Source organism: Sitodiplosis mosellana, unplaced genomic scaffold, assembly GCF_009176505.1.
Source record: "Sitodiplosis mosellana isolate CC-2019 unplaced genomic scaffold, AAFC_SMos_1.0 Smas_scaffold_1, whole genome shotgun sequence".
NCBI classification, from domain to species: Eukaryota; Metazoa; Arthropoda; class Insecta; order Diptera; family Cecidomyiidae; genus Sitodiplosis; species Sitodiplosis mosellana.
In genome coordinates this window covers 18,012,019-18,038,877 of record NW_022595244.1, presented here as the reverse complement: position 1 = coordinate 18,038,877, position 26,859 = coordinate 18,012,019, and the positions used below count along the sequence as shown (strand labels likewise).

At 35.1% G+C, this 26,859-nt stretch overlaps 2 protein-coding genes across 3 annotated transcripts in view; one reads left to right on the top strand and one right to left on the bottom strand.

Annotated features, from left to right (window-relative positions):
* The first annotated feature begins 768 nt into the window (after positions 1 to 768).
* Positions 769 to 26,859, top strand: part of LOC129564936 (GTPase-activating Rap/Ran-GAP domain-like protein 3) — a 75,789-nt gene continuing 49,698 nt past the window's right edge. The window contains exons 1-3 of one of the 2 annotated variants that reach the window (XM_055439198.1): positions 769 to 974; positions 17,948 to 18,056; positions 18,760 to 19,109. In XM_055439198.1, the coding sequence (XP_055295173.1) occupies positions 18,895 to 19,109 (215 nt within the window). In that variant the 5' untranslated portion in view covers positions 769 to 974; positions 17,948 to 18,056; positions 18,760 to 18,894. Of the gene's footprint in view, positions 975 to 17,947; positions 18,057 to 18,759; positions 19,110 to 24,567; positions 25,039 to 26,859 lie in introns of those variants that run through there. The other variant, XM_055439213.1, reaches the window with a different exon arrangement.
* LOC129565027 (circadian clock-controlled protein daywake-like) lies at positions 12,115 to 14,365 on the bottom strand. Its single transcript, XM_055439364.1, has 5 exons — positions 14,123 to 14,365; positions 13,106 to 13,186; positions 12,845 to 13,001; positions 12,627 to 12,769; positions 12,115 to 12,525 (listed from the first exon to the last, which is right to left on the bottom strand). Exons 1-5 carry the CDS (start codon positions 14,193 to 14,195, stop codon positions 12,227 to 12,229), a joined length of 753 nt encoding a protein of 250 aa, XP_055295339.1. The 5' UTR covers positions 14,196 to 14,365; the 3' UTR covers positions 12,115 to 12,226.

Sequence of the window (26,859 nt, the reverse complement as noted above, 5' to 3'; positions counted from 1 at the left end):
GAGAGAGAGAGAGCGAGAGAGAGCGAGAGAGAGAGAGAGAGATAAAAGGAGCAAAAAAAGTTCAACATTTTACAGCTATATTGTGTGCATTAGTTTAAACGAATAGAAACTGTGGTGAGATAACATTTATTGACATAAACCGGAGAAAAAGTCCTCAGCAAATAGTTTCACATAGTTTTTGCTTTTTTGAGATTTCTATCTTCATTTTCTACTTTTTTCGAATGAATTCCACGTTCTATCGTTTATTTGCTGGCAATTTTTTCTTTCATCGATGCAACCCACAACCAAAAAAAAAAAAACGGATGAAAAGCCAAAAACTTTGGCAGCCGAGTGTTGTGTTAGCGTCTGCACGGTGTCAAAAGGTGCACACGCAAAAGGAATAGAAATTCGTGATGCCAATGCTGTGTGTTTGTGTGGATAAAGCAAAAATCAGCAGTTCAATCAACTGAAGTGAAAGTTGCCAAACCAAACATGTATCTCTATTTGTTCAATGTTTTCGCAGGGAATTGTTGTGTTCATGAACTGAGCGGATGGCTCAAGTTCAGCATCCAATACATAGAAATGGTGCTATCCACGATTCTCCAACACAAATACGCATCTAGTGACGAACGAGAAATATGGATTCAGACTGTATTCAACGGCGAATGAGTATCCATGCTCTCTCTCTCTCTCTCTCTCCTTCGTTTCCTTTTTCCCTTTTGCATGGCATTCATTCGGAAAGCGGTGTATATTCTGCTAAAATTGTACAGACGCAGCAAAATCCGTTTCAGTTCAATTCAATGCATTGAAGCGTTCGGTTGGTCTTTGCTCTCAGTCTGCGAAAATATCCCTGTGTAATCCAAATTAGAAAAGAAGAAAGTCCGCGAGCGCAACTGAAATACATTCCATTGTGTGCGTTTTTTGTTGTTGTTACTTTTTTGCCATTTTGCGACGTGAATTCATTTTCAGTTGCTAGCAACAATTTAATTCATTTGGTGAGATATTTTCATTCTCTTGTAATGTTATGTATGAATTGGCGTGTAATCACAATTATCAACGCAAATTGCCTTTTATTTTGAGGACAAAAGCCTACTTCCGTTTGGTTTGGATTGTTGTTCCTGATTTTCTAAACGTTCTATTTTTTGCATGTTTTTTTTTCTTTGTGCATAAAAACAGAAGTTCTTCAATTAAACATTCCATTTACAAGTGGCAACTCTATGTTTTCACACTTTCTATTTTTATCTTCAAGCTTGAATTGTAAATGGTTTTTTTTTCTCCGAATTTAATTATAACATCTATTCGAAATTCGGTTCTATATTCAAAATCATATTGTGAATTTTCGTTTGTTAAATTGATTGCAATTCATTGATATTAAATAGGATTTATTGTTGTTGATTTTGTATGTTATTTTGTCGATTTTTGCTTATGCATTTGTCCTGCAGCGTTATTTCATGCTTGGAAAACGTATAAACAGCCAAACTCAATTATCTCCAATCAATAGCCACTGATTTGGCATTTTTGGCTGAATTTACTTGGTCTTTGTTCAGTAAATTTCGATTAAACTGAATCCAAATCAGTCTGCGACTTCGATTCATTCGGTGATTCTAGTCAAAGAGTTTCGGTTTCGGGCGAATCGTATGAGTTCGGTTTCAGGCAATGTGAGACGAATTTATCGAGAGTGTAATGCATTTAACAGACAAAAAACAAACTCCGTGATTGATTACGTGCGCGTTTTCCACAGAAATCACTGCATCAGACGCTTTTCTTCCATTTCATTTGGCTATAAAGCTGTCAGAACATAAAAATGAAAGTGAAATAAAAACGATAATTACATGGATGTTCGAGCGGTTGGCGAAATCGTAATTGGTTTCTACCTTTTGAATACAACATTGACGAATATCAATTTTATTGACTTGATGTGGTTTGATTGAGGTGTTGGCATGGTTATTTCAGTTCAAGTGGTTAAGTTAAAGTATTGGGCGCTTCTGACGAAAACCTCTTAAATACACAATTCATTGCAATAGCTATTGAATGTGCATGATTTGTTAAAAGGTTGATCAACGCGATGTAATCAAAAATCAGTTTTATTCGCGGTTCATCAAGAGTCCAATTTCTTAAACAGTTCAATCTCCCGCTATGGCTTTTATAACTAAATCAGTTTAAATGAAAACTGTTACATCGTCCGCATGGCAACGAACCTCAATTGAGCTTTCGATTTTCTACTATTTGGTTCAAAATAGGCTGAGTAGAACGAATCGACGGTAATCATTTCAGAGTGGCACGTGTAGTGTTTTTGAAATGGTTTTCATGTATTTATTGCCCGAAGCATCTAATATCATAGACAGAAGCGGTAAGTGGATGAATATGAACAAAACAGTGACAGAAATAGAATAGAATGTGGCAGTAAAAGAACATATTTGATGTAATTTCGTTCGTCACTCTTCCGCAACATAGAACTTCCATCAATGCCAACAAGAAATTTGAACAATTAGTTATCCGAGCTTTTACATTCATGCACCTGAATGTTAAGCCAAATCGGAGTGCCTTTTTCTACTGGTCCAAGAGAAAACATCATTTCGTTTTTACTTCTTTTCGCGTTTTGTTAAGCCATTGTTGTGTTCAACATGATTTCGATTCATTGTTTACCGTCAATCAACACTTATCTATACACCGTATGCTCGTTTAACATGACACACAATTCCGGTTGCGCTAACATAACGGCGGCCATACTAAAAGCAACCAAATGACAAACAAATGACACGATTCCACCGTTCCACAATATGCCACAGAAGAACTGTATGCAATCAAAATACATTGCTCAATTTAATGAGTTTGTTTGCGATTAATGCGAAACTTTTAGCGTCAACACCATGAAGACATAGCAGATACATCAATCATCGCGATACTGTCAATGACAAACTCGCTTTTAATTGTACGCTAAATGGCTTCCAACCAACCATTGGCAACCAACAAACCAAATGTAAAATTCGAACGAATTACGTAGTTTCAAGCGAAAACATGCGAATGGCACGTAGTTTTTTAACTCTCTGGTGAATCAGAAACTAACAGATATGAAGATTATTGGTTTAACCGTAATTTATAATGAATCGCCTGGATAAATAAAATCGTGAAGAGAAATTTGAGCAGAATTCGACCGAAAAAAAATCGCGCTAGTTCACTGAATTACTACTATTATTATTCTAAATGTGTCCGTTTTTACCATTCTCGCTTTCTGCTGAAAATTCGCCTTGTTGCCTCTGAATTGCGAGGCGGTGTTTACTCACAAAAGCGAATGCATCGCAGCACTTGTAGTGCACGAAGCACGTGCAAGCATCTTGCATTTTAACGATATCTGAAGATTGTGCTGTAGAACGTCGACTGGAAAGTTTTTATTTCTCTTGCATAAGTTTCTGAAAGAGATACGATATCAATGGAAGCCCACATGCGGAAAAATTAAAAGAGATGCTCATTTTCCTTTAACCCTCTACTGCGCCATTTTTTTACAGAGCTGGGAATTTTATTCTAGGCTAATTTTGAGCTAAAAATGACAAAAAAAAAAATAATGAAAAGCTCGATACAGTTTTCCTTTAGCCGGAGAACTCGGAAAATTACACCCCGCCAAAAGGCGGTCTTGCGTGTATTTACGCCTTCCTTCAGCCCGCCAAAAGACGGCCTTGCGCGCTAACTACAGTTCTAACTAAAGGGGATATTTTTGTATTTTTCCTGTTTTCAATGTAATTACAACTTCTAGACAACATAACAATAAAACTTCACGTTGAAATACAATAAAACTTTGCCAGATCATAGCTCTGAGTATCCTATCTCTGCTGGTATATAACATATAGGCCAACATTTCTTGTGAGGGGTACTTCTAGTGCATATATTTGAATTAAGAATGAAAAGAAATGCGAAGAATTCACAGTTCAAAACCTATTCTCTAACAACCCTATGCCTAATTGTATTGAAAATCTCCCTGATTATAGTCCTAGTTATCCTTCTTTCAGCGGCAATATAGCATGTGGGACAATTTATCTTGTGAAAGGTACCTCTAGTGTACCTATTTGAAGTCAAAATGAGGAAAACTGAGAAAGATTCAATTTTCTAGACCTATTTCTGGGCAACCCTACACTGGAATTTAATGAAAATTTCCCAGACTATAGTCTCGGATGTACCCTTTCCAATGGTATGTTAGAAGTGGTACTTTTGATCTACATATTTCAATTCGGAATGAAGAAATATTATGAAAACCGCCAAAAGGCGGTCTTGCGAAGTGTGAATTTTTTCTTTCCTATACTCGCAAGACCGCCTTTTGGCGGGCCCGCTATATTGAGGCCCCAAATTGTGACCAAATATAAAAATGATGCAATAATGATCAAAATCAAATGAATACCTCCTAATTTACCTGCAAAAAAATCAACGACCAATGAAAATAGTTTTTAAAGTATTTAGAGCTTACCCGAAAAAAATGTGAACTCAGAAAATGATTTTTTCTCAAAATTGCACAAAATTTCACTTTTGAGGGCCCATAACTCGGCCCCGGCTTGACATATATTATAAAATTTATATATCAATTTGAACCTAAAGGCCTATCCAATGCAACGCTGCAATATTTTCGACCATCTATAACATGGTACGCAAATTATGGGCCATTTAGTGCACCCCGCCTTTTGGCGGTCTTACGAACTAGAGGGTTAATTTTGATAAGAAGAAAACTGTTAACAATCACAAGTGTGTTTTTTTCTTTCTTCAAGACGGAAAAACGAATTTATTTAGCATACGGGGGAGAGTAATACTCTCAGAGTGAACTAAAATTCAGAGGGATAAAATATGATTTGTCGAAATGCAAGGGCCAATGCCAAGCCTAAACTCGAGTAATCTTATTCGCTCTGGTGGTACAACCGACAAATTATTCGATATCATGTTTTTTTTTTTTAATTTTGATTTCATTTTTCTTCAGTTGTTGTTCTCAATTCCAACAATATGGCATGCGAAACTGTATTTATTATACGAACAAACAAATCAATCACGTTTGTCAAAATCAATCTCAACCGCACACAATGCGAATTTTGTTGGGTTTCATGTATTCTTTGCTAAACGAATCCACAACCAAAATTGGTTCTTTGACACAAAAGCAAATCGTACCGTAAAAACCTCGGAATTTGTTATTGTCGTGTCGTGTGTCATGTCGTGCGTCGTTTCTTTTTATGATAATGGACTTTCTCTTTTCCAACCGAATCCACTTTATGTCATGCGATATGCTCGATTGCTTTGTTTGTCGAGAGGAATGCTCAGTTGGTCTTCTCAATTTTTTTAGAAGCTTTTTTACACATTCCTTTGGTATTAATGCATATTCGCCATATGAATCCGCCCTGCAATAGATCCACTATTCGAACATTTATCCAAGGCGTTTCAATGACAAAACATCTCGAAACTGACATCTTGACAAAATTAGTTTAATGAGAACATGAGAATTCATTTCTTGCACTATTTTAGTGATTTATAAGAACTTATCGTGCCCAATCATTACGGTTTTTTTTTTCCTCTCTCAAACACTGTCACGTTCCATGCCAAATTTCGAATAGGGACCGTTGTGTGGAGAGAGAGAAATGCCACATTGAAAATGGATTCATGACAACATTAGATGTGGTTAAAAGATTTGTCAAGGACATGGGGGCCAATTTCAGGCATATGTAAAATGAATGTAATGGCTTCTTAGGTTGTGTTGTGTGGCAGTTAGCACCCATTTCCCAAATGAATTTTCATTGGTTTGGCGAACGCATAAATGATGAATATACGGCGTATATTATACGCATTAGGATTTTCTTATGAGCGGCTATAAAATCACCCGAAAAAAGGCCAATAGGCTACATGTGAACTGCTATGTTGGTCATTTTCACTGGTGCGAATGAAATTAATGGTTGGAATTATGGGCAAACGCAATATATCAAAGACGCATAACCGGCAAATTTCCATATACATTTTGTTATGCTTACCGCTTGACGACGAGACGAACAAAAACATACGGCAAACAAAGGACTACTACCAGCTTTATTTGCAACATACTTTTGCTCACGTCGAATGTCGTGCTTCACTGTCATTTTGATGGATTATCTCAGCTTTCCGAATTTGAGATGGGTCAGTATTAAGTCAGTTGTATCGGTCAACAGTATTGCGAAAAGCAGCACTAACTAATTTCTGTGTGAAGAAGATTGTTCCATAGACAAGTGCGTGAATTGCAGCATCATAGCGCCATCCAATCCATCCCAGCAATGCCTCATCATAAATTGTTCTCAAATTCACATTGATTTCGTTGGCCGTGTTTTTATTACATTGTATATGTATTTATATGCTACGGAGTTTGTTGTTTTGCCATTTTGATTTATTAGAAATGTCCGCAGAAGCGAGAGCGACTCGAAATAATAATTCAAAGTGAAGGTTCCATTCCACTTGTGTTGAGATGTACATCGATGCGAGCATGCTCCATGATCACCATAATTCCATAATAATAACTTAATGAAATATAGCAAACACTCAGTGTGTAATTGATTCGGACGAATTAAAGTATTTGTTTTGTATTGTGCCAACAATGTTATCTATCCTTCAACGACAGTGGAAATAGACTTCATGGAAGTGACTTCTTGGAATTCAACGGTTTGTTTTTGATGATAAATTAATTTAAATTGAATTGAATTGATATTGGTGTGTCGTATAGTATTTTAGTTTATGTGACGATTTACGTTCGTTTCCGACTAAAATAATATTATATACTAGTTAAATTGGCCTTAATAAAATTTCGGATAGCAATTATTGAACTGAACCATTTTCGGTGATAACCGTTTTAATTACCAAAATCCGAATTTAAAATTGGACAAGTTTGAATAGTCGAGCGTTCACTGTTTACAAACTGTTTTCGAGTGACTTCTAAAATACGAAGATTCCAATGTAAACCTTAAATTATGAATCTTGAATTATGAGAAAACCAAGTTGGTACACACAGAAGGACACCCAAAGTACAATGGACATAAACATATCTCATCGCCGGCAAATTGAATATACATCCAAATAGCTGGTTGTCGTTACAATAGTATCGTTTACAAATCTTCGATTGGTCGCATGGAAATGGTGTTTGAAGAAAAATCCTCCTTTTCTTGTTTGTGAATAACAAAGCACACGATGAGCCAAAGCCTGTAGCGTATGCAAATGTCGAGCGACAACTGATGTTTATATTGGTTGCTCATACTACGATGGATATGGATATGGATACACACTTTCACCATTTTTGCTTCGAGTTTGACAGATTGTGGTAAAGGCAGCATCATCCCTCTTTTATTCCGTGCTGAAAGTCTAAAGTCTAGAAAAGTCTTCGATTCGATATACCGCACAACATATTGATCTATAGAAAATTTTCATCGTTATTTCAGCAATAGACGTTTTTTTCAACACAAACGCGACGCATAAACACAGCCAAAACCACTTTAGCACATTTTTTTTTCTGACAATGTAAAATTATGCCATTATGTCTAACTTCTCAGTTGCGTCTACGATGAAAAGATTTCCGATTCCAAAGAAATTCGATCAATTTCAACAGCGATACACAAATAAACAACAACAAAATACGCATGCAATCAAAGTAACTTTTTCGCGTCGCATGAATAAGTAATATTTCGATTTTGCCTTATTACGCTGAAACTAACGCGCCATTTGTTATGCTGATTTGTATGATTTTCATTCCTTAGCCATACATTTTGTCCAGGATTTATTGCAATACGTTTTGAACAAGTGAGATTCAACAAGCGTGTTCTCGCCAATTTTCGAAAAACTGTTCGTGCCGAAACAAACGTGCTGACACGTGAATTTCGAGACAAACAGACGATTAAAAGCAATGCGTTCGTTGAACTTTGACAAAGTCTCACACATGTTTTACGAGCAATTCTTTATGTTTGTAACAAGACACTCCTTCGTCTGTGATACGCGCACACACACACACACACACACCGACACAAATTGTGTGTACTATTGTGAGCACGAAATTCCAATGCGTATCATGTTGCCATTACAATTTCAACATTTTGGATGTGTAAGAAGACATTTTGATATTCCAATCGTATGGAGTTAATAGGTTTTAGACCAAAAGCACTTGTGCACGTGGACATAGAAATGGCAAGAAAATAAATCTATGACAAAAGGTTTTAAGGAAGAGGATACAAGAGAGTTGGAAACTTTTGAATTGTGACAAATCAGGAAATACGAAATGTAAATGTCCTGATTCCGCCTGAGGATGTTTGCTAATGACCTCGATATGGCCCCCGATTACACATTTCCTCGACGTTTGTCAGGCTCAACGTACCAAAAATTAATTGGAGATGATATCTTTTCCAATATTTCCAGTAAATAACAGACAATACACACAATCGTACGAAAGTAAAATTAAATGGAGTCAAATTTAATGTCCTTTCTGCTGACAATAACAAATAATGCCCATAAATTGAGCAAATGCAATGAGAAAACATTCTTTGTCCATGAGAAATATAATTTCCTCCTTGAGCCTTCGAGCAATGGCTGTGTGCAGTGAAGCTTGAATCAATTGATCCAATTTGGATTCAACGAAATAGGATTCTGTTACCGTGAATCGACGCACCATCAAATGCTTACGTCATGTTCATTTTGCTATTGCACAAACCGAATAGAGAAACAACGAAAGAGCGACGTGGCAACAAAACAAACTTTTCTTCGACTCAATGGCGGTCAAGTTGATACATGCGTAGCACGTTCAAAGCCATTTCCCTGCTGGCTAGAGAAAAGGCGAGCGATGCATTGTCTTGAAAACTTGTTGCTAATTCCAATCATTTGTTTTTAATCCTAATAAATAACATGGTCATTTCCTATGCAAATCAAGCCTCAATATACTTACTTTCTCTCATCGATGAACCAGTCAACGAAAATCATGTTAACCAAAATCCTTGACAAAAGTCTCCTCATCGCGTATTCGTGGTTTTCTTTCTGATGTGCCAAGACACGTTTAAATCGTACATTTTTGTCAGAAATGTAAATGGCACCAAACTTTCCATTCGAATATTCACTGAACGACAACCAAACGAACAAAAACGTCTCGAGTTTTATTATAAGACTTCTTTTGCATTTCTTGAGATTTGAAAACTAACGTTCTGCGAGTGAGACCGAGAAAAACATGTCAGTATAAGATGCTTGTATATGATTTTACATGAAAAAAAAAGTTCATAGCGACACGTTTTACTTTTCAAGGTCAGAAAAAAAAATTCTACTTTCACGTTGCGTCATTATGATTCAAACTGTCCACAAAAACTTTTCTCGCTTCTTTCGTTGAATTCCCCGTATATATCTAACTCGGTTCATGGTATATCAATTGTTTTTTATTTTGTCACGGTTCGAATACAATGTTTGTTTTATTGTTGGTCTTCCACTTCGTATGCGTATTCGTCATTCGTTGTGAATAATACGAAAGTATTTCGGACACATTTTACTGTGCGCTTCAGGGTAAAAACTACCGAAAGCAATATTTGAACATTGGCAAAAGTGTTGTGCTCCGAAGTTTGCGTTGTCAGTGTCAGTGTTGTGCTCATGAGAGCATCTTGACATAACGAATTGATGAAGACAAAAAAAAAACTCTGACAGTATGTCCAAAATAATACTCTTTATTTCGAAGCAAAGCAGAAGAAAACAGCCGAAAGTCGCACCCATGAGCGGAACAAATCTCATTTTCTTTCATTGTTTTAAGGTTTTTTTTTCTTCTTGTAGGAGTTCCCAGAGATTTTCCATAATTAATAATAAGAAAAAAAGTCGCTTGATTTTCATTCTGAGCGAGCGAGACGCAGCAACGTTAAGCAGCTTTTCTCCAGAAACTTCGTTTCAATTTGTGATGAAAAGATGTCTAAAAAAAATATTTTCCACTGATTTCTTGTAAAACAACTGCTCGTATTTTTAATTATTTAAGCAGCCTGGATGTCTTGTGCTTGCTGAAGGTGAAACTCGGAACGCACAACAAATTTCATGCAAAAAAGAAAACGAGAGAAATCATAATTGAAATTGGGCAAAAAATCAAGGGGCAATCCACTCAAAAGTAATACATAATACCTGCGAAGTAATACGAAGTAATACTAGGTAAAAGTGGTGTTACTTTTGATAAAGTAATACTCCTTTTAAAAATAATACCATGGTTTGAAAAAAGTATTACTAAAGTAATACAAGGTAATATTTACATTAGTATTACTTAAAGTAATACTAATACACAGTATTACTTTTGAGTGGTTTGCCCCTCGCAAAAAATGCATGTTGTCAAGGAAATCGCATTCCTAAAACAACACAAAACAATGAATAATTTTTTAATTGTCACATCATTTTCTCTTGGGTGTGCGCTTATTGTATATTTTTGTTCGATTTTATTCAACAAGAGAAGAAAAGAAGCGTTCTTTCAATTTTTCCCTTTTTCATACATGACTGGATGCCGTTCATTGTTTCAAAGCTATTTTATTGCTTTGCAACTTCCAACGTCTATCTTGAACTCGATCAATATTTTTCTTGGGATTGTTGATGTTTACTAGTGACTCAGAATGATGGGGAATATGATGAAGAATTTGTAAGCTGTTTGAATACGAGCTTGAAATATGACGAAGAACTCAGTACATCGGACGGGATGGATTTGTGCATTGTACGTAAACATGCGAAATTTTCGGTGAATTTATTCTAGTGAATGATTTTAGCAACACGCTGGTAATGATGTAATTCTATATTTGCCGCTGTCATTTATACGTCCGTTAAATACTAATTGAATATTTGTGTTTTCCTCTCAATTTCCGACAGTGTGTTACCACATCAAGTGAATTCCTTATTTATAGAAACATTTTTTCACAATAAACGTTGTTTCTTACACATTCCAAACACAATAAACGATCTGCAAATTTTACTAATGAAACACAACCAATGAATTTTAATTTATGCTAAAAAAACCATCTCATAATAATATCTAACTCATTTTGGCTTTGTTTGACTTGCCTGCAAATGTGTTTGAAAACAAAGATGAAAGCATTGTGACCATTTTACGATATGGTTTTGAAGAAATAACCGCATTCTTCTTTAACTTTTCGCTGCTAAAATATTCTATGTACGAGAACGCTTTTTGTAGCCCAAACAATAACAGACATAGAAGTTAACACGCATAAGAGCATAATGAATTTCCTCGAACCATTCACTCAGCAGCTAACTCGATTCCATGAAATGGAAATGGAAATATTAACACAAACCACAGCTCAATAAAGAACATATTTACTTTGATGTACAGAAGTTCTATGGAAATCCACAATTCTCTTCAAAATGTGGATTCACAATTTAAATCGAAGAAATGTGGCTTGCATATGTGGCACGTGCCGGGAAAATTCCAATTATATCCCTTTTTGCTCATTTCATTGTAAAGGATTTCAATTACTTTATGGTTGATTTGCATGTCACTGATGCTCGCAGCTAGAGACATTGCCGACGCTTGCGTAATATCAATTAGCTTAATTTGTTTTATGAACATTTATCAAAAGATTCTTCTGAATTTTGTAATTTGATAGCGTAGGAAGATTAAGCACTGACCTACATGGTGTCAACGTAGAAATGAAGTGAAATGTTCTTGAAAGGTGGACAATTTTGACATATCCATTTTGCAGTCTTCGATGCTTGAATCATTTTATGCTAACTTGATAGCAACATCGAATTCAAACACACACACAAATTGTTTTATTTTTTTCAATATTCCGCTCGATGAAAATTCCATTTTTCAAACGTCATTTTCTCGTTCAATACTTAATTTGAAACTCCCACTGAATTTTCAGAGAACGTTCATTCAATAATAAATGCATTTCGTCGAAATTCATCTGTTGATCGTTGTGAAAAAAAATACTTCTCGAACTCTCTTTGTTCATTAATAAAAGCAAGCTATTTAATGACATTATCCGGCAGAGAAATTGAAACTAACGGAAATGATGGAAAAATCAAATTCATTGAAAAATGAAAAAAGGTTGCAGATTCATTGAATAAATACCATCATTATAAAAAAACGCCATTTACGGATCAATGAGTAAAATTTCTGAATATTTATGAGAATGAAACTAAAACAAATATTTTTTCACCTCTTTTTTAATTGACAATAAAACTCACAACATTATTAAATTAGAAAAACAGCTCTAAATTGTCGAAGATAACCTAGTTTAGCTAGTTGACGCAAGTATATTTATTGCAAGAAAAACTCTTGGTATGGCATATTTTCGAAAATTGGTGATATAAGAGCTTTGATGACATCGGCGATGCTTTTCTCCAGATCCTGTTTGAGCTCAGCATAAATCTCTCGCCAATTTTCATTAATCGCTTTATTAATGGTGTCATTGATGGCTGGATTTCCCGTTTTGCTTTTGAAGTCTACCGAAAATTTGTTGAGTTTTATATGAACACGAACATTTTTGATTTTTATGTAATCTTTTCCGTTCTTTTGAATGACATCAACATCGATGTTCTGACGAATTTCCATATTTGCTTTCGATGAAAATAACAAACAAACACAAATGTAATGGTTAAAATTGGTGTCGAAAAATTCCACGAAAAAAAAAAATTCCGAAAAATAAACAACTATGTACTTATGGTTGTATTGCTAATGCCTTCGGTCGTAATTGGCAATGCAAATAGATTCATCGTTGACTTGTAATTTGAAACCGATACCAAGAACGGTACAGTCGATTTAATTTCAAACTTCGTTTTTCTCGGGTCAGGTCCAAAACCTCTGAAAACAATTTTTTTAAAATGAAGCCTCAAAATTCGTAGGAATTCAGTGTAATTATACAGAAATTGAACTAACTTGACTTGCGTTATTTCCATTGCTTTCAGTCCGTAGATTGTGGTATTGGAGTTGCGAATAACGATGTTAATTGGTGCGTTTGGGTTACGTGTTCGTAGTACAGCCTCTTTGTTCCACACGAACGGCTCCATTTTTGGAATTTTCAAATCGGGAATTTCTAATGGCATGCAAATTAAAATGCAAACAATACTGGTTGAGAAATGTGTTTTTATTGCATTTTTTGTGTGTGAATTCAATTCTTGTTAGTTTTCACTTCCTTACCATCGGCATGTCGGAATAATTGCGTGAGAGCTTGCGGGATGCATGTCTCATCGGCTGCTTTACACTGTTGAATATTCGAAGCTAAAAGTAAACAACAACCATATTTATTCAATGGAACTATTTTAGTTTTGCTTTTGCTTATTTGCGTGCAAATTACAGATCGATAAATTTCGAATTGCAATTTACGACAATGCTGTTAATTTATTTAAATCGCCGTTTACATAAATCATTTTAATGAGTTAATTATCATTTGCCGCGCTTGACACATCTCACACCGACCGAATCGATGCTTTTTTTTTCAAAGCATCGGTCGCATTCGTCAACGCTTGTTCAATATTGCGCAACTGCATCGTATTGCTCTTGCAATGAACTTGATGCATGAATACAATTAAGATCAACATTCCCAGCGCATACACCGTACGCTTCATTCGAATCTGTTGTTTTTTCTGATTTGCCGACTGCATAATTCTTGACTTATTCCATTTTGGATTTGGTTGATTCAAACGATGCATATTTCAAATACAGAATGAAAACAAAAACAAAACACAAAATGCTAAATATTCTATGAGAATATGAATCAGTATTCATTGTGACTTTATTAAATTCGTAAATCAATGTGACGAGTAGATAGGTGAAGGTGCGGCAATATTATGTGGAATGAATGTTTATCGAAATGCATCACTTTTGAATCGTTCAAAATATTCTTGAAAATATTTGTTTCCGTAACACGTATCACATTCAACTGTGTATCAATCGAACATGACATTCGTCACTTGTATTTTTCTTCTGTACAGTTCACTTAACACAGTCCAACGAAAACACGTTCACTAACTCGTCAGTAAAAATACCATCATGTCCATTTTGTACTTTTTGAAAATTCCAAAATGTCACAGCCTTTCAAATTGCTCGTTGCACATTTTCCACATCGATTGCATTTCCGTTTTACTCAATTTCAGTTTCACTTCACCGAACGAATACATAACAAAAATTCACCGGAGTAAACGTGTAAAAACTTACGCCATTGAAAACTAAATGCGGTGCCAATGAGACAAAAACTTGCCAAACAGACGTTCAAGAGTTGAGATTTCATGATGTTTTTTTTTATTACTTCGGTTTCTTTACTTTCAATCGAAAACGCCACAGAAAAAAAAAATATTGTTATGAAATATTTATGTGCCGCGATAAATTAAATTTAAAAGTTGAAGGGAAATCTATTGTGCAAAAATCACGAATGACTTGATACTGGAGTACGCCCGGCTATTTATATTGCTTTTCTCGCAGCTGAAACGGCATAACGAAAAAAATGTGCTTTGCAATAGAATAAGAAACAGAAATATATATAGCGAAAAACCTTAAAGCGCATAATAAAGCTCATTCAGCTGTGCGCGGAAAAGAGACACAGATCCATTTCATTGCAAACCTGAAACAGATACAACATCAAATCGTTTCATGTTTAGAACACATTTGCACGATGCAATGTTAGCTTGACTGTTTCTCACTTTTCTTTGTGCATTCGCTTTCGAATTTAATTAACCTGACCGAACAAAACTCATCATATATTCAAATCGTAAAATCTGTTCAAATCGTAAAATCTATTCAAATCGTAAAATCTGCTGAAAGATTCCGATGCTTATCATCGAACGCCTGAAATTAGAAATAAAATTGATGGCAGAGACAGAGGGCGAACAAATAACGTAAAATACGATATTCAACTTGAACTCAAGCACAATTATTGTAAATATCAAATAATTACTTGCGTCTTTTGATGCGGATTTTTGACGTGAATGGGTGAATCAATGGGCAAATTGTTAGCGATTTTCAATAGAATTTTTATGATAATTGGTTGTGACGCATATACCACAAAACAATTTTCTTTAATTTACTCAACGGAAATGCCATGCATCCACAACAATTATTCATTTGAATAACTCCCGGACAGAATGTTCACAGTATCAGTTGATTTTTGGGTAAAATTGCAAATGCAAAACCGCATTCCCCAACCTCAAGGTCAGCCGATAATCTTCAAAAGGAGTTTGAAGAGAGAGAGAGAGAAAAAAAATACTCACAATTAAATGATTCAAACAATCGAAGAAAAGAAAAAGCAACAACAAGAGAAGCAGTCGAAGCAAATTGTTCAACTGAAGGTAACCATATTCAATGGAAACAACCTATTTATCAGCTGAGTTGTTAACACACACTCTCCCTCTCTCATAAAAAAATCAACCTATTTTCATTATTATAAATCGCTTCGTCCATCTCATCGTTGCATTATTATATTTTGTGTGTTGCAACATGACACCTTGATCACTCTGCAACAGCATGCAAAATCAAAATTTCTGAATGAAAAGGTCGAATGCGTTGCACGGCACGAAAGATAGAACGAACTTCATAATTACGCAATTAGTGTAATTTGAACAGGGATTTTTCAAACACCAAGTTTGAGTGTGCACTGTGCACCTCAGTAATAACGATCTATCTCGAGCGCACAGCACACAAAGGCAAATACGCAATATGCCCGCCGACCCGATATTAATCTCCATGTCAATTATATACATCATACGAACTCAACGACTTTCTCAGAAGCTCAACTCACAAACATCATCAAAGCACATTTAATTACACAGCTAGTTTATCTACGAAAGCATTGCACACGCACATAGAGCACTCTTAACATGACGCATATCAATTTTGAGATTGAAAAAAAGTGTATGAGAGAAATTTTTACAGAGAAAGCTTATCCATTTCACAAAAAGTTCAAGTTCAAGCTCGCAATTAATAGGTCTTTTGACATAAGTGTCGCTTGTGGTGCATGTATATTCGTTTCATAACACTGAAATTACAGATACATTTATTCGCGGAAATCGTATCTATCAAAAGGATTTGCTGTTGATGCTATTGAATCCTCAGGAGAATTCGAATCAAATATTAAATTTGTGGAAATGGAGTGAAAGAACGAAAATGTGTTTTATGAATGAATCACATTTCGTTCAATCGAATTAAGCTGCATAGACGCGATTTAATTCCAAACATAGCATTGCTTTTATAATGTGCAATTCCACATTTTTGTTACTCATATTTTGAACATTCAAAAGCCAATCCAATATCCAAGAATTGGCATGACCTTGAAACGAATTGTAGTTGACAGCACGTGCGCTGCACGTCCGACTTCTAATATAGACTTTTCGTCGCAGCAGGCAATAAATCCGTGCACGAGCAAACACTTATTATTTTATTCAAGCGAAAGTTTAAAGCGTGCGAAATTTTATCCATTACTTGTGAATACTGTACGAAGAAAGAAGAATTCGTATCATGTAATCAACACGAGAAAATTGTAATAGACACATGTCAATTATTTGACAAATGTTGTGATGGGGGGCGTGTGATTTCTTTGCTTAGCAACAAGAATTCAATTCATACACAATATGGATTTGAATAGAACATTAAAACAGGACGTTCGTACTATACATCTTCAAACCATGGTTTTGATTGGAAAAAAAAGTGGAACATTTGTTACGTACCGTCATCCATATCTCGCTGGTAACAAGCGCCAAGCAAAAATCAGGGAGGAAATCATATGGAAAATTACATTTTTTCACAATCAACCGGAAACACAATTCCAAGAATCGTGGTTATTAGAGCGCGTTTTTTTCATTGTAAATTATTAAAACAAATTAAATGACGGTACTTTTTACACACAAAAAATACTCTGTCAATAGGCTCATTTAGGGTTTATAGCATAAAATATAAAATTTGCTCCGTGCCACAATTTTGAGGGGCCTTTTTTCGCTAGAATTTCAAGCAACCTTCAGATCATCTTTGTTTGCATTTTTCAATAAGCCGCATGACAAAGGCTCCGGAGATACGTACATTTTTTATCAGCAAATTACGAATGAAAATGGTGCGAACGGGGTTTTGTTCAAGAAATTCGTAATTATGTCTAGACCGATATTCCGAATTGAAAGTGAATCTTTTAAAAGAAAAGTGCGACTCACGCACGCACATCAATTTGTCGCATATCAATGTCATCAATATCTACATCGAACTTTGCACGGGAATATATTCATCATTCCATAGAAGCAACTTCCAACAGAAAAAAAAATCTTTGCATAAGAGACACATGGATGATATTCAAAGATGACATCAATCGATGGTATGAACAATTAATCTTGAATGTTTATTGCTAGGTTGTACCGTACACGGTGTACGCAGTCAGCAACTTGATAATACACATCTCTGCAACTCCAATGAAATCGAAAACACCAGACAGGATGAGAAAAAAACGCATAAATATGAAATCGATCGTAAAAGCTGGTGTACAATGTACATTGAATTGAAATAGAAGAAAAGTTTCGTCGTCACGGTGCTATATATTCAGGATTTTACGTTTAAGCTGATTAGGTTTTTTTCCGCACAGACAGAGAATAAAAAAAAAAAACAAAGACTCAACGAATCTGTGTGTACACGAGATAAATCCCTATAAGCCACGGAAATTTATTCGATGTATATTTTTTCACTTATTATTATCGCTGAAAGTAAAGTTTAAACTCACCATAATATGAGATCACTTCGACGAATGTGTGCGTTTATAATATTTTCCATGTGATTAGCCAAACGCGTCACATCGCGTTAATTGATTAAAAAAAAATCAAAAAATTATTTTTACTAATTTTTTTGTTGTTGGTTTGTAAAATTAAATTACTCAAATCCAACGAAACAATTGCGCTGCGACCTTCGTTGTGTTAAATACCCTTTTGCATTTCTACCATTAAAAGAGGATATATAATGGTTTTAAAACTAATAGAATTGTGTTTGGTTTTCCCTGTACTTTTGTTCTCGTTGCAGGTCCCGAGTGTTTGCAGCAAAGCTTGTACCAGTTGTCGTGATAGTTTTTTTCTCTCCTCATCTTCTTTCGCTCGTTTGTAAAGTGTTTTCGCTTGCTGCCATGCGTTAGGTAATCCACGATGCTGGCCAATTTTACTCCAATGTGCACGCTACATGAACGCTATTTTTTTGTATATTGTTTTTATCAAGTTACAATGGATAACATGTAATTAATTATTGTTGAAACGAAAAGCCAGAAACAGTAATCCAGCGATCCGGGCGTGCAGTGATAAAGTGAAATGAAAATGTGTGGTAATTTTTAGCTGCAGTATCATCAATTTGATGCACTCACGTAAAAACGACGAACATATCGAACAGCAGAAGAAAAAACGGGGGAAAGAGAAAGGGAGAAAATCGGAATACTACGCAGTTCGAATACACGAGTTGACTAACTAAAATATTGTAAAATCATTAATTATGGTGCATTTGATTGTTCGGCGATGTACCTAATCACTGTTTTCATGCCAATGAACATTAACCCATCGGTCCAATGTACTGCAATTCGACCGCAACACATCCAGTTTCGTTCAATGTCATGCGGCATCAAATTAAATTAGATTTATCGAGTTGAATTCAGTTTGCTAGATTCTGCATTATTAAAATCGCAACAGCTCGATAAAATGCGCATTGATCAAATTAACGATTTTTTGTTTTCGTCATGCGTTTTTGTTTTTCATTGATTTTCGTTGATTTTCGATGAAATTTCATTATTGCCATAATTTTATTATCTTGTTTAAAATTATTTGAATTTCATTCACGTTCGAACATTCCAGAGTGTTTTAATTGCTAATACCGAGTATTGGTTAAAGTTCACGACCATAACCGCTTCACCTCGGTAACACAACGCAACCACTTGAGAGTTAATTAAATATTTTACTGAATTGTCGTTCGGTTTCCGTGTCGTTCACATGGATCATTTGAGCCCATCGTCACCCGGTTCGGGTGGCACAACACCAAAGCGACGTGCTCGCTTGCAACGTTCTGAACGACTGCACAGTGATTCGCACACACCATATTCAAGTTGGGAAGCGTTGGTACGTGACAGTTTCGGTCACATTGCCTGGCCAATCAAAATCACATCATGGGAATTGCTTACGGACAACGCGGATGTGGTTCCAACCAGGTAAGACAACTTTTCTGATTTTATTCATCATTTGATTTGATTTCTCATTGCGCACTAAAACCCATTTAATGCAAAGCAAACTTGTATGCATTCACAACTTTAACTGAAAACACTAAATGCGTAGTTTGATAATAATAGAAGTTTCGGCATTTCTCGAATCTTTCGCATATATGTATAATCTGTTATGACCAATGAAGTGAGCAAGAATGGAATGAAGAAAGTTTCTGCCAATTTGGTTTTCAATGAAGCCATTTCAATTACGCGCTATAATGAACAGGATATTGACAACTGTACACTCGTTCCTTTAACGGATTGCAAAATGATGAAAAAACGTGCAATTTCTTCAGAGACAGGACTACAAATGAAAAAATTATGAAAACATCGCCTTTATTTCGACAAAAATTCAATGAAATTCAAAAGACACTTTCTCCCACAAATACAACGGCATTTTCTGCAAAGGTAATAATCATCGTCTGTATCAGATGTCTGAAATGGCATGTATGAAATTCCGAATGTTAGTTATTTTTATCGGCATAGAGAATCTCAATTAAGTTGACCGAGACAGAGTAAGAGTCATACGGTATCGAAAGAAGTGAAATCGAATCATGCCATCGATGTATGCACAATATATTACAACTGAAAATGAATTGTCATAGAAACGTGAACGTTATTAAATTGATTCGGGCGCAGACGAAGCGTAAAAAATGTGAATCGGTTTCCGTTTGCAGGCATACGAGACATATTCACGATAGAAATCAAATTACAAATGATTGGCTCTTGGCTTTTAATTTCACGTCGATTATACGGACGAAAAAAGTGTCGCTGCAAAAATGTCTGTTCCACCTGAATGCTTGGATTGGAATTTCGATTGGAAACGAATTCAAACGCATAAATGTAGACAATTTGCTCCATACATAAATCATAAAAGCATATGAAAGCAAGTCCTTCAGTCGCATTTCTCGAATCAAAACAACTGAATTTTCTTCCGCTCGAAATGCATGGAATGGATTTGGTTTCGCATAATTTATTGAACTCACAAATTACGAACGGCATTGGATTGCAAGAAGATCAGTGTATTTTAAAACCGGGCTGCTTTGAAACCGAGATGGTTTTGTTTTCAATCAATTCTTCGACAGGAAACTTTTTTGGCTGTCACATTCAATTAAGTTTACCAATAGCTAATGTGACATTTTATGGCATAATAAATTTCGCAGCCAGCAATTCATTAACATGTGTCACAACTAGCACACAAACAGCCAAACTTGAAGGAAATACAATTCGGTTTTGCACCTGCAGTGAAAAAAAAATCATATTCCTTAGCCGACAACGTAGATCGTTACATAATTCATTTTGTTCAAGGGTCCCTTTAGAGCATTCGTTTATTTTGGTATCCGAATAGATGAAAAAAAAAACCTTCACCTTTTTGTGGAGTCATGCCGTCGCCGGTCGCTGCTGCTGCTGCCACTCTCAAATAGCGACGAAAACATTGATATGGTTGCCATAATAGGTACCCTTTTCATATTTATTGAATCAACAACAGTAATAATCGTCAACGTAACCGAAAAAGCCTTTATGATGTCCAATTAAGCAGGAAAATCGGGCTTTATTGCCAGCAACTGTGTAATTCCCATTTTATTGCGTAAGGAATTTGGCCTTTTGTTTCTCGCAACATTCTATTGGCCGCAGAAAAACCATTAAAATTTTGTAATTTATTAAGTTCTGTGACATTGATTTTATGCCGTTGTCAACGGAAATAATAGACCTTTTTGATCACACAAAACTAGGTGATATTGGCGAAGTGAAAATGTGTTGGTGTTGAAGTGCTACTTGTTACATTTTCATTTTATATTCAACCAAAATGAAGCGTTCCACTTAATGGTTCTAAAAAGGGAACTTTTCACAGGGGTTTTACTTTGGAAAAATGAGCATTTCTCAAGAAATGATTTGCATTAGTTTCGACGTATGGTATATTATCAGGTCATGCGTTCCTATTCTTTATATTTATTAAGGGTCGACGACTTACATAAAAGCACCACATTAAGATTCATCATGAGAATGCCAATTTTGGTGTGCATAAATTTGATCGCTTTTGGCGTTGGTGTCATACATGGTTTGCATATGTAAAATTTTAAATTAAATTTACACAACGTTTTATCGCTCTCCAGGGCTCCAATGCCAAAGAATTCACGTATATTTGGACGATTCGCTTACGTATGAAGTACATGCGTTCGGTATGGCTGATTGAATCCAAATGTATTTTTAGCACTACATGAAATGTAGAGCTACTAATCTGCTTATTTTTTTTCTAGATACTTTTTGAGTGATGAAACGAATTATGGTGAATTTGAATTTTATGCTCATGTTCTTTATTTAATTTAAAACAGGTGCACTAACGACAAATAAGTGCACAATATCTCGAAGCGCCAATCAAATTTTTATTATCAAATGTTGTTTAAAAATTACATTAATTTTTCGTATAATATTTTCTGTGTCTTCACAGTAAACACAATGATTCTAGCAATGTTGAGATTTGACACTTAACTTTGTTTTAGTACTATTTGCTCTAGAAAAAGTTCAAAAGTTCTATAATAAATACATGAAGCTTTGATTTTTGATTTAGTAAATTTTGAACTTTTTCTAGTACAAATGGTACTTAAATGGATTTTAGTGCCAAATTTCATATTGCGGTTCTAAAAATTAGAACCATCATGTTTACTGTGTTGAACAGGATTAAAGTGATTTTAGATTCTATGCTCATATTATTTATTTAATTTAAACAAAAGGCAGCGTATTTTAAAAAAGAAATAAAACCAAGATCTTGTAATTCATTTTGCACGAATAAGAAGTGAATAAGAAACGAATAAGAAAACGAATGAAAATTGAAAAAGAAGTTGTAAGAAGTAATAACTATTACAACTTATTCACGAATAACGAATAAATGAATAAATATGACAAAAGTAATAAGTGAATAAAAAAACGAATAATTATTACAAAAATTAACACCTATGAATAAATATATTACTTCAAAGTTACTTTGATGAAATACATTTCATGTAGTGCGCCAAAGAATAGTTTGTTGTGAAACAACAAAATAAATTAAGTAACTAAAAACTCAAGAACGCAGAGCGGAGCGAAGCGAAGCTCTGCGGTCTTGTTTCATTCTTCTTTGCTGAGGAAGGTGTCTCGCTATATTTCTGTTTTGTTGAGAAATAATCTGGTTTCATCTTCTTTTTCCACTGGAAAAAACACAATCTGATTAACCAATTGCATGCATGTGACAAAGGTTGAATATATCTTTTTAATGTATGTACGGTACAAGGAACAAGGAAACATGATAATATTTAAGTACGTAAACATAAGTTTTATGATGTTGATGAGGATTTCTTGGAAAAGCGGTCCATGCCGGTGGCAAGCGATTCTTCTAAAATTAGTAATGTATTCAGTTGGTTGGCCTCGTGATTTTGTTTTTCCTTTTTTCATTTGAAAATTCAAAACAAACACGGCTACTTCATGCATGAATTGGCTCTTCTGAGAAATTTAATTTTGAGAATTTCCATTAAAACGGAAACAAAATTCAGGTAATCATGATCTCCGGTATCAAAGTAAACAAACACTTTTCAATTTTTGGATGAAGAATGTGTAATTCACGAGCAGAATTTCAGAAAACAAAATTCGAACGATGCTCATGCTGAAAAATGATCTCAAATGCGTTTATCTGTTTATTGATTCTATGAAATATGCAAAACTACACTTTACCCTTCTAAAGTCAAAGTATTGTAGTGATTAAATGTAGCAAAAGCATGATAATGTTGTGGAAAATGCTCACTGCTACGAGCAAGATAGAAAACATGCTTACTTATTCTAATCACGATCTCGAACGATACATACGTTGACTGTTTAACGTTTTTATTTTATGCCAACGTGTTCAACATGAAAATGGACAACATTTCATGTGGATTCAATTTTCCTAAAAGCATCTAATAAAATTTAAAAAAAAAACCGATTTACATGAATGCCAATGCAGTTGTATTGAGGCAGATAGACAAGCTCGAGTCACCTCAAAATGTATTAAAATCATGAGCCAGTAAAACGGAAATAACCGTTTAAGTGTTAATGTTTTACACCTACGTCGAAAAGGGTCATAGCTTTCATTTTATGCTGCTGACAACTCATTACCAGAGGGATCGCTTTCTTGGTGTGCCTCGGCTGACAAAATTCAAGCAAATTCATGACATTTAGCGCAAAATCATGCCATAGAAATGGGCATTTTGTCGACAACGAGATGGATAACAGCGTGAAAATTGTAAAATTTTCGTCATTTCCAGAATTGCATATTAAACACCTGCGGTTACAAAAAAAAACTCCGTCAAAATCAGACACAATTTTCTTGGTTCAGAATGTTGCGCGTGTACGTACATTAACCATGTCAATGGATATTCAACGTATCATTTTATTCACGGTAATAAAGAGAAAGGGCTCACTAAACGGTAATTTGTCGCAACAAATACATATTTCTGTGGAAATGTTGCCATTTGCATAAGATACATAGTTCAGCGACCCGTTTAATATATTCAACATTGCCCCTAAGCTGGCGAGCGATAAAAGAGTTGGCAGAGCGAGAGCAAGAGCATAGCACTTTTTATACCACTTTACCGTAGCCTTGAGTCTGTTAACTTTAATTACAGCAGAGCAAGGGACCACGAGTCACATGTTTAGTCAAGTAGAAAATCTGCATAATTACATTTGCTTCGTGCAATGTGGAAGAACGGAAATCGGATCATCACAACACATTTCTGTGTAAATTGTTCACTTTCTACCGCTTTTTTCTCTCACATTCCGATTCTTTGACTAATGCAAACAGCATGCTTTGCCACTATTTTTTGCTGCTCAACCAGAAATTTTTGATTAAAGATTTACGGTGTTGGTAGCAATCAGTAATTAATCGTACCAACTGGCAGAGAAATATTAATTCACTTTGTTACCATAAACACGTTCGCGTCTAAGTTTGCATCATTAAAATCACTTCAAATCCGCATGAGAATTACAGTCCAAGCAAAATATTCGAACCTTGGAGCCTGAATGTAATCAAAAAAGACTTATAAACTTTATTCCAAGCTACGATTTCTTCATTCACAATTTGATAAAAATATGACGCTCAGCTAAATATACAATATACTGATTCACACCGTGTTTCATAGAACATGTATTGTACTGAAATTTAAAAAAATTACGAATCATTATTCAATTGGCTGGCCGGCGGTAGCAAGCTGCAATGTTTCATGGTGAAAATAATAAACAAGAAATAAGTAATGAAATCTCCACATGAATCAGCACATAATTGAGATAAACGAATTTTTCCCAGTGTTTTATTATATTCGTTACATATTTGCTCTGTAAACAACAATATGAATGTGAACTGTCGAATGCCAGTATTTTGTAGTTTGGTCTTTCTGTCAGTAGTGGCATCCCAACACAGAGAACAAATACAATAAACAGCAATGCTGTTACAACATGTATGTGGTTTCAAAGTAAATTAATAATCTGAGTGTCAGTTGTTTAAACTTTTACCAGTGCTAAAATCAGTGAAGTTGAATGTGTTTTACAATTTCATAAATATATTTTTGCTGCAAACAGCCTGCAAAATGTGTTGAACAGAAGAAATAAAGGCATACATGTCGAACGAGGAAGTTGTCGTATTTCGGTAGAGAACAGTGGAAGGACAAAAAAGTCATTTCGAGACACAAGCATCCGCTAAAGTTAATCGTTTTAACAAACACGTGTGTTGGCACCTGTTGTCTTGAGCCCTTATCGTTGTTGCTATGACGAAAATCTACCTACGTTTATGCTCTAAGCTGAGCAAGTGCAAAGCACGCAAAAAACAAATAAAACGGAAAAATTCGGGTAACCGTCGATGCAAAGGAATTTTTGGGTATGTAACAATTTTTTCAATCGCGGTTTTTTTTTGTTGCTATCGTTGACACAGATGCCCTCGTCAGATCGGCAGTTTGCGATTTTATTTCCACTTGCTCCACATTCAATGTGCGCCATTTGCAGAACACTTGTTTCTATGCTATTTATCGTACGCGAATGAATTCAGCACGTTTTTCGCATATATTTGATGTGCTTAATAAAAGTGTCACGATGAATCACGGTTGATGTTTCGAATGATTTTGTTGCGTTCGCGACACATTACACCGTGAATGTAAAATTTACATAACTGTTCAACTGGTAATGCGAACGCGCTTCATTTTAGAAGACAATTGATTCGAAATGTTGTTTAAGAAAATGGCTGACAATAAGGTGCCATATTATAAATACATCATTGACTTTTTAGACGACCATATGGTCGTCATCACATGGACACATCGGAGATTTGCATTCAGTGGTGACTCAACAATTTGGACGAAATCGATCAGTGTACACGAGTATGTTCTGCTCCAATTCATGCGAATGGCACTTAACCAAGTGTAATGGAGTGGAACAACTTGAAGTGAACATCTTGAGAAATCAAATTTAATGTACAAATAAACAAACAGCAATAGATATTTGGAGCATTGAAATGAACAATTATGTTTTGCAGCATTTTGAAGTGTGTTTGAACCATCATATACTGTAACCACTGGTGACCATTGGAAGAAAAATCAAAACTCGAATATTCTCTTGCATTTCTCTCATGAGTATTTCTCAGTATAAATTGTACTCAATGAATTCAATAAATTGAACTAAATGAATACTGATAGCAACTCTTTGGACAAAATTCTCAGAAAACATATTTGTTTTTATTTAAAAACATAAAAAAAATAAAATAAAGTAGAGCGATGGTGTAATCGTTCTTTAAACCAAATAAAATACTGATATAAAATAATCAGCACCGCCGATATATGCGTATGTAGTTTAAATTTCAACAAGAAAGCGATAACAAAAAGTATATTATGACGCTGACGACATAATTAAGTCAGCACATACTTTTCTGTTTGTGCAAATCGCCTCATCAAATCAAATGTTTTACCATAAAACAACGATAGAATTATTGAAAACATCAATAAACAACGGCGCATTAAACGCCGAGTGTTTGCCATAAAATTGTATTTTGATCAAATATTTATATCGCATATTTCAAGGTCTATTTTTTTTTTGCTTTATCTGCAATGGCTCATTCCGTTGAATCCTTCTTTTATGAGCTTTTGACCGGACCGCCTCGTTTCAAGTGATGAACACACAAAAAAAAATCAAAGAAATATTTGACGGCCTGAGAAGAAAAACCTTTCCTACAAAACCTGTGCGCAGAACACAAACACAGAAATTTTTTAATCAAAAGGCGAACAGCAAATTTGCGAGCGCAAAAAAGACATATTGGTCTTGTGTTGTTTCTCATCTCAAATTTCGTTCATGTGTTAGTAACACATTTTTATTCTCACATACTTCTCTCTGCAATACCTCTGTACACGGTAATAAATATTGTGACTGTAACAAATTTTTATTTATTTATACGTATACTTATGCTTTATATTTTCATTTGCTCTCACTCCGAATGGCCCCAATGCTTGGTTGACTCATTGACATGTCGAGTAAACATACAGATAAGCCGAATTTTCGCTCACTTTGTGTCGACACAAAGTGGAGAAAATGGAAGAGGCTCTTGAGAAATGCAAAAAAAGTGTCTGTTACGTTTCAATCCTAACATCACACGATATTATAACAAAACATATTTTGCAAATTCCCCTTGATCGCTGAGCTTTTGTACACAAAC

Excerpts from the sequence above, each read along its gene's own strand:
- LOC129565027 (XM_055439364.1), bottom strand. The coding sequence starts at position 14,195 with ATGAAATCTCAACTCTTGAACGTCTGTTTGGCAAGTTTTTGTCTCATT. Across the intron at positions 13,002-13,105 it reads ATTATTCCGACATGCCGATG|AAATTCCCGATTTGAAAATT; the intron begins GTAAGGAAGTGA and ends GCATGCCATTAG. Across the intron at positions 12,526-12,626 it reads CATTAGCAATACAACCATAA|CAAATATGGAAATTCGTCAG; the intron begins GTACATAGTTGT and ends TTTCATCGAAAG.